This window comes from Limulus polyphemus, unplaced genomic scaffold, assembly GCF_000517525.1.
Source record: "Limulus polyphemus unplaced genomic scaffold, Limulus_polyphemus-2.1.2 Scaffold2042, whole genome shotgun sequence".
NCBI lineage: Eukaryota > Metazoa > Arthropoda > Merostomata > Xiphosura > Limulidae > Limulus > Limulus polyphemus.
Window position 1 is genome coordinate 79401 of NW_013667652.1, and position 9414 is coordinate 88814.

Sequence of the window (9414 nt, forward strand, 5' to 3'; positions counted from 1 at the left end):
AACGTTTAGTAGTTAAGTTTATACTATATACATAATACTAGTATTATAGTATATATATATATATATATATATATATATATACACACACACACACATATACTAGAACTCTGAATTTACTCAGTGTGTATTCACAAAATTTGGCAAGCTTTCAGTAAACATTACATTACTATTTTACAGAAAAACCTAGATTTATTAATGAAGTAATTCTACTAACAATTTGCTTATGATTTTACAAAGCCTTTTTTGAGTCAGTCTGAGTGAAAGGTAATTTTCATGTTAAGAACAAGAATTTTTTTTCATATTTCATTTACATGACCTCCAAAATGGATATAAAATGAATTTTGGGGATAAAATTTTATATTTTATATCTTATTTCCTCAACTCTAACATTAACTGTAGTAAAATTATCAATGTACATTGAAATGAAAAGATAAAAAATATGAAGCAAAATTAATATTACTTTTTCATTAAATCTATAATTTTGTCAAGATAATAAAACTAATTATCTCCACAATTTCATCTGTTAACCTTTTCACATTTGTTTTCTTTTAAATTTATGGTTATATTGCCTGAATTTGTACCATGGGACCAGTGTATTTTATCCTTCTATCAAAAACAATGAATCACAGTGAGAGCCCAATAGCTGTTTCTAGAAAACAGTACAACAGCATGTGAATTTTGCACTTGCTAGCAAAAGAGTGCTAGACTTAATGTAGCTTCCGTAAAACACCAAACATATATTACTTACAAGAACAGAATGTACCAAAACTACTATCATTTAACTGATTTTCTAACTAAGCTATAAACTGGTTAAAAAAATTCCATTAGCTGTTCACGGACAAAGAAACTATGCCCCAAAGTATACGCACATGCACCAAAATTTAACAATTGTAACAAGCTTTCTGTAAAGAAGACTACACTCTTCCAACTGGTTAAAAACATATACATCAGCCATGTGAAGTACATTAGCAATGAATCCCAAAAGACAAAGAGAAATGGGAAGTGGTTTCCTGGTTAGTTTGATAAATTTATTGATATCTAAACAAATCAAGAGGGTGGAAGAAGCAAATTTCACATTCTTTCTTGTTGCATATAGTTTATTTTGTGTTTCTCATTGATTGGAAATTGTAGAAGTTTATTATTGAAGTTATGAAAATCTAAAGTGAAGAATTCAAAGAACAGTAGCATCATGTGACACAGAAAAAAAAATTTAGAATTTTTAAAATATTTACTCTTTAAATTGAGAAATTAAAAAAAACTGAAAAATGGAATTATAAACTACATTTTGATGAGATCCAAGTGTACTGATATAAACTTATTTAATTAAGCTTTGAATGTAACACTATAAAGGTTGTGATATGCATGAAAAAACTGCTACTTTACTTAAAGGATTGAAGGTGTACAGGTAAATTATAATAAACAACACTGATCAGCTACATTCATCAGTGTGGGTGGAGTAAGATCCACGGAGAAAGATTTGTCAGAAGGCATAAACAACCTATTTTGAGCTACTTTGAAATATTCTGTTTGAGCAATATGGCAACATATGTGACGCATTTTACTCCCTCTACATTCCCCTATCGAATTATCACCTCAAAGTTAGGTAATTACCTATCGGAAATACATCAGAATATCACATGAGGGAGGAAAAACCAAAATGAGTTGGGAAGATTGTTCATGCAATAAGGAATGACAAGGTGCATAAGAAATAGGGGAAAAGGATAAAACATCACAAGCCTGAGACACAAAATTCATAAAGACTACATTAGGCCTAGTAAACTCATTGGGTTAGGAATGGGAAAGAACGGCAAAATCTGGAGGTGGAAATAGAAGATTGAAGCCTTCATCAGCATGCCAGGATCTGCCTGTTCTGGAGGACAAAGGTTGTTCCATGTAAAGTTTGATCTCCCGGCATATATAAAAGCAGATAAATCCGCCATCGGGTCACTCACACCTGAGGCCTGAGAAAAAAGACTGGGCATTGGTGTAACCCCCGAAGTGGTATCGTTAACTTCAGAATTCATTGTACAGGAAGGTTTACCAAATTCAAGTGCAGAAAATAAAGCGACTAGAATTAACTGATAAATACTAATAGAATAAACAGGCTGAATGAAAGCAAATTAATTTAAAAAACAATCACTTTGTAAGAAAAAGAAATCAAACGTGAAGCGTTAAACAAACAAACGAGCACGTCCAAACACATGCTGCCAAAAGAGAAGTGATAAACTCTCTACTGCATTTAGTTAGTTTCTTCCAAAGAGAGACACTTCAAGAAGTTTCAAAGTGACAAATGTATTTCATTAAAAAAAAACTAGAGAATGATTAGATATACTCAGAGTTTTTCACTTGATGTAATGAAGCACAAGGTATACAGATATGTTTATACTGAACACATTTAGAGTGAAAATTAAGGGTGTTTTAAGTTGTTTTTTAGAACATTTTTAAATCAACAGAACACATGGAAGATATAATTTATATAATTTGCTCTTGCAAATTTATCAAAATCAACAACAACTACACAGAAGCATACAAAACACTAATCGTTGCACATAATATTATATATAATTTCCTCAACCTATTCCCATGGCTTTATTTTCACTACATATTATGTAGAAACAGCCTTTATTTATAAAACTTTGAGTATCATATAAAAATATTGTGTTGTATTTACAGTACCTGTTGATTCTGAGAACCAGGAAGCAAACCCTTATCTATACAACTTAAAGATATGCACTGCATGGATTTTCTGTACATGAGCTCAGAAAAAGTGACACCTAGAAAAAGAGTGAAAATCAGTTTTAAAACATGTCATCTCACACATTCAACTGTAATACAGATGATATGTACTAAGTTGAAACATTTTATTTTACAAAAGCTAATTAATAACTTTAAAATTTAGCTTTAAATATTCCTACTTTATAGGTATATACAGTTATACAACTTGTATTTATTTTACAATGACTAAACATCACCCAAATATTTACAAAATTACTTGTCATTAACCTGTGATGCAAATAGCTTAGTACATCATGTTAAAAACAAACTTTTTCTTTAGTTCGAAAATATTTAATTGAAATGACAACCACAATGTCATTAAAAAATCTGTACAAATCATCATTGTACATGTTTGTTTGAGTTTTGGTAATGGGCCATATAGATTGGCATACATCTTCGAGCATTGAAAATGTGAAATTAGGGGAAAAAAAAGTACTTAAAACTGATGGCTACACTGATAATTCTAGGGTTAATGAAGAAACCAACAAACATGTAGAAGATACTACAGGCACTAAGATAATTGTCATATAAAAGAACATACAGTGTTACTGATGCCTTACAGCTATGGTAAAGACTACACAAATCTAGGCTGCCATCAACCAAAATGATCCTCAGGATGAGATAAAAAATTTAAACAGAAGGTTTCAAAATTAACAGTTATGTAAAAGGCCAGTTACAGAATCAATCAGACATAGCATACTCATTTCAGGACCAACTTCCATGTATGACAATCAGAACACCTATATTTCCTCAGCTTACAAACGAGGTCTAGTCAAGTACTTTTTCAGTAACTGCAGGCACATTTTTCTGGAACTGCAATGATCACTTAATCAATAACATTCTATATGATTGTAATTATCACTTGAAAAAAACCTCAATCTACTCACACCAAATAAAAAACAAATAAAGGCATGACATTAAAATACAGAGCAAAGCATATCAGACTCAGTTTGCTATTATTTCTCATATGCTTTAAAGAAATTAAATAAAAGACACCTGAAAGTACCAGTTCTAAAGCTAATGAAGCAACTTACCATGACAAAATTTCCTATTTTATCCAATTAGTTTTGAGTTATCAGAAAGAGGTATCTTGACCCAACTTAAGGAGTACCATGAACAGAAAAGAAAAACAAAACAGGCTCCACTGAAGATATCAAATGCCTCATTCACTTATACCATCTATAACATGAAACAAAAAAGCATCCACAAATCTTGGATTCAATTCAAAATAATCAATTCACTGATGTCTATGTTGAAGAAAATGCAAATGAACTGACAGTAAAAGTTCAGAATGTGTGCTCAAGATGATGGAGTCATTTGGTCATTGATGAAAGAATAACCAATAAATTAGTTCAATTAGAAATTGATATTAAAGTAATGGGCATTCTAAAGTGCACCAAAGATTCTGTAGTTTTTGCAGAGATTTAGACTACTTAGTGAGCTGGGCTAATATCTGGTAGATGCTTTTTACCTTAATGAAAGTAAGACTATACACAGTGGTTATTATAACATTAACTATTTCTAGTTAGTTCTTTATGTTGTTGGGTGGTTGTAGTGGTAATAGCTACAACACTGAATTTACTGAAAAAATATAAATATTTGACATATTTATGCATATGAAACTGTAACAGACCAAAGTGTCACAAGTAAGATGAGGCAAGAGATCTGTCATACTGATAAATTATATTTACTAGCAATGAGGGGAATAATTATTGAAGTTATATGATTTTACTGACTTTTTAAAATTTAATACAGATTTCCTAATCTGAATTATTTTTTTACCTCTTAGCTTTACATCAAATTTGCTTGTTACCTTACCCCCAACTATGTGAGACTTCTTGCCTTTGATGAGATTCATAAACTGCATGAGATATGGCATATATGCAATTTTTATATAATAATAATAATAGGTGTCACAGCAATGGGCTGTTTGCTTTTTTTACCTATGGTGCTGGACATTTCTTGACAAAACTGAACTAGAGTGTGTGATATAATTGATTACCCGTGAGAAGTGATTACATTGATTAATGTCAGGCAAACTATTCAATTAACTGAGATTACAATTAAATCAATTAACATCACAAAATATCAACAATTCAAAATCAGTGTTTCATTATTACTGTTTTTAATTATTCCAACAAAATTGAAATTACAATTAAACTGTCACATAAATAATTAACTCATCAAAAGTTAACATTTTCCTACACTGAAAATATATTTCCAATAGATACCTACCTCCTCTCACAAATAGCTTTTCTGAACTTGTACTGCCCTCTATAGGTGCAAATTTTCACTCACCATTAGCCTTGATACTCCCACCTACCCTCACAGGTATTCACGTGAGACATTTGGATGCTATCATGCAAATGATCCTGTAACAACCCTCTGCCAATAGGAGTGTGACACAACTTCTATCGTAACTAGCACCCTCTCTTCCTTGCAGCTCGTTATCACTTTGAGATCTGGCAGTACATACAGAACCTGCACCAGAAGTGGGGGAAGTTGGGTGGGAAATGTGAGAAGAGGTAAGTACTTATCAGAAATACATTTTCAGTGTAAGAAAATGTTAACTTCTGATACAATATCTTACCTCCGCTTACAAATAGCTATAATCCCACACAGAGTATGTGGAGGATCTGGTGAGAAGATGATCCCCTGTTGGAAAGTGGCCAAAGAAAGGCTATGGGGTGTGCGAATAAACAGAAGGCAACATACCTGTGGGAGACCGCACCACTTCTGAACCAGGTATACTCTTTGCCTATGTAAAAATGTGTTGCAATAAGGGTGAAATCAAAGGAGGGACCCCAGTAGAAAGAGGGTCCTCTAACTTTCACCTCAGATATAGTAATTGGTAGAGAAGAGGAGCCTTCATAACAAGGACCCACAACATCATGTGTACACATCCAACAACCATCACCACATCTGCCAGGAACTGACATCTGGGTGACAGTATGAAGGGAGCATGCAAATGTGGTGAGTCAACTCTAGTCCAAAACCAGGCAGTTTCAGGAATTTATCATCTGATCTGTGGTAGGAGGAGGGTTACTACCAACCACATGCACTGATCCAGTACCAGACAACCTGGGAACCGACATCCAGGCAGCAGTAGGGTGGGAGAAAGCTAACCAGAGAGGTGAACTGCATGTGTTGGATTTGTCTAGTCCACAGTAGGAGAAGAGTATTCACCATCTACACCAACAGATCACCACTGTCCTACTCTCAAATGAGTGGAATCAGTCACACACAAAAGGAAGCCTCCATGGTCCACCACTCCAGCAGCTAGGAACTGGTAAGTGGGAAGGACACCCATACTCCACTTGGAGAGGAAAGATCAACATGTTGGGAAATTGAAAAGAATGCAACACCATAAGAGAGCACAATGGGTGACCATGAAACCCTATTTTGAAAAGCAAACCAGTCCCAGTTTATTCAACTAAGACTGGAGGGATGGACAGTGATCCCAACATGGCTTTACTCATAATAGTCCATGATTGGTATGGTCTGGTGCAGGTTCAATTCTGAATGAAGGCATCCCCACCAAAGCCAAAGGATATGGAACTAGAGACCAGAAGAGGAGCAGTGTGGTATTGAGACTGGTGGCAAATGCATCCAGAAGAGAAGTTCCAAACAGGGAACATAACCACTGAAACACTTGAGGAGCAAGAGATCACTCCATAGGTAAAATCGTATTAGGATGAGATAACATATCTGCTATAAGATTCAGAGCACTTGAAATGGGACATGACAAGCAAGAAGACAAACTTGCTGAGACTGGACCCAGAAAAAGAGAAAACAGTTGAACTGTCAGAATGAATCATGACCAAAAGGAAGGAAATAATCCAAGGCCCGACGAACTCATAAAAGTTCCAAAAAGTTAATGTGGAGGGAAGATTAACTACCATCCAATGACTGGAGATCTCCTAAGATTCAGATATGCTCCCAACCTTGTAAAAGAAGCATCTGTAAGAAAAGCACAAATCAGAGGGATGGGAAGAGGCAGAGGAACTCCAGCCAAGGTATTGTCTCTGTTGAGTCACCAGGCAAAGTCAACTCCTATGAAATGAGTATGGTAGAGTCCAAAGAATCCCAAATGAGATTCCATTGACTGTGCAACACACACAGAATACAACACGTGCATGACTCCAGGGTATGAGGGTATACATGGAAGCCAATGTCACCAAAAGAGATAGAAACTCACACACAGGTAGAGAAAGAAAGGACTTGGCTTTGTAAACCAAGAGATTCATCGATTTCAGACAAAGAAGAGAAAGATGAGCCCTACTGAAGTATGTGTTGAAAAATACCCCCAAATGGATAAGATATCATGGGGGTAAGAAAGGACTTCTCTAACTTGACAAATCATCCTGTACAAGCTGTCTCCTGTAGGAGGAAATGGGTATGTTAGTGAGAGACTTGTTGGTATGGAGCTAAAAGGAGCCAGTCATTCATATAATGATGAAACCATAAACCCTGAGCATGAAGATGGTGGCCAAAGCTCTGACCACATGACAGAAGACATATGTTGCTGATGCCAGACCGAAAGGAACAAACTGAAGGTATCATCTGGATGCAGGAAAGATAGGGATATGAAGGTGAGTATTCAAGATGTCAACCTTAGTAATCCAAAGACCTGGAGTGAATGACCAATGAAGACTACATGGTGAACCATGGGAAAATGATGAAGCAGTTCAAGTTGGAGAGATCAATGGCACGATGCCAATCCCAAATTTTCTTGGGAACCACAAAGACCTGGGAATAAAAACCCCAAAGAATTGGAAATACTTGTTCAATAGCATCCTTATGCAAAAGACTATGAACTGCTTTCAACAGACACTGACATGAAATGGGATCCTCAGGAGGCAAGAAAGAAATTGATCTTAAAGATGAGGGGGGGAGAAATCAAAGGAATAGTCCATATGTTAGAACCTGAACAACACTGGGGTCAGCAGTGAACAAATCTGGCTAACTGTGCCCTCACATTGCCTGAACCCACAAGATAGTCACTAATGAAACTGCCATTGGAAAACACAGAAATGGACAATTTAGCAACTCACAGCAGAAATCCAGGAAGGAGGAACTGATAGTAGAGAGAATGCAGGGGAAGGAGACATAAGAACAAGGATAGGAGAGATTTTGGAAAGAAAAGAAATAAAGAAGAAATGTTGATGGGCAGCCTCCACCCAAGACTCCAAAAATAGACATTCATAAAAAAAAAAGGGGGTCAGATGGAGGCCTCACAAACAGGAAGCAAGTAGATACATGTAAGACAAGAAGGTGTCCCTGCCAAGGAGATCCCAACAACAAAGGAGCCATTTGAAGTGATTAAGCTGGGAAAGATAAGCATGCCAACAAGGAAAACAGAAGGGTACAAGTACCTGCTGAAAATACCTCAGGGGAATTGTGGATAACCCTGAAAAGGAGATAGATGGATGAGAGATAATAGGTTACATACCTGGGAAATCAAGTCCAAAAAAAGTGAAGGAAGACGAAGGAAATCCAGAGGGGTAGGAAAGAATAGGATGGTGCAGGATAGGCTGGAGGTGGGAAAAGATTTCCCCAGAAATGGAAAATTCAGTTGAGGTTTCTGAGACATAGCAGGACACAAGATAGTTTACAACTCACGATGCACCATGGCCAAAATCTCCTCTTCAAAAAGTCAAATCCAAAGCCACAGAATTAATATGTGGTAGTAGATCAGTAATGGCTGGATCCATAACAGAAAGCATTATAGTAATATTCTGTGGAAATGAAAAAGAAAAATATTCCATAAATATTAAGTCAGCAGCAAATAAATGACAACAAATTAAGAGTTGTCAAAAAACATAAGAATTAACCGAAAGTGCACACGAGAAACATAACTACATAGCAATAACTGATCATGGCTGCACACTGAAATACCAAATCTAGAAGTGATGATAGTGCTCTACAGTACAGAGGGAATCAGCTACACTAGGACAGTGTGTCAAACTCCAATTGGCGGAGAGTTGTTGCATGCTCAATTGCATGCTACAGCACAGGTACACCATGAGAAATTATGTGAGAGTAGGTGGGAGCATCAAGGCTAGTGGTGAGTGAAAATTGCATATATAGAGTGCAGTACAAGTTGAAAGAAGCTATTATGTCAATGAAGGTAAGGTATCGCATCAAAAATATCCTGATGACTCAAATCTTTTTTTATTGAATATTGCTTCTATGTTTATCCTATTCAAACACTGAACATAAATATATTGGCTAACTCACTTAATTTTTCTAAATACAGTTGTGATATGTTTTAAATAAAAACTATTTCCCTTATTAGTAATGGCAAAACATGTTTTCATTGTTTAATTATCAATTTATTTGATTTACAGAACATTAGTGAGGGATTACTGCATATTTTAAAAATAAACAAAATGACAACCACATTGTTGTCTCTAGTTGGCATAATCGACTCGTTAAGTAAGAAATATCCAGATTATCTTTAAAAAAAATTGTGACAAGAGTTTTTATCAAACTATTTTTTTGAAAAATAAAATACATTTTTCACAAATTGTGCAATTGGCAGGCTTCAGAAGATGTCCATAATAGGAAAGGAAGGGTAATTCAAAAATTCATTAAAAAAAACTAGCTTAAAGAGGAAAGTTAATATTATGTTAGAAT

General features: G+C 35.2%; 1 protein-coding gene across 1 annotated transcript in view; it reads right to left on the bottom strand.

Moving 5' to 3' along the window:
• The window catches only part of LOC106465759 (39S ribosomal protein L1, mitochondrial-like), a 54847-nt gene that overhangs the window by 42102 nt on the left and 3331 nt on the right, over window positions 1-9414 (bottom strand). Inside the window, exon 2 of the mRNA XM_013925993.2 lies at window positions 2677-2774. Coding sequence (XP_013781447.1) covers window positions 2677-2774 — 98 coding nt within the window. The remainder of the gene's footprint in view (window positions 1-2676; window positions 2775-9414) is intronic.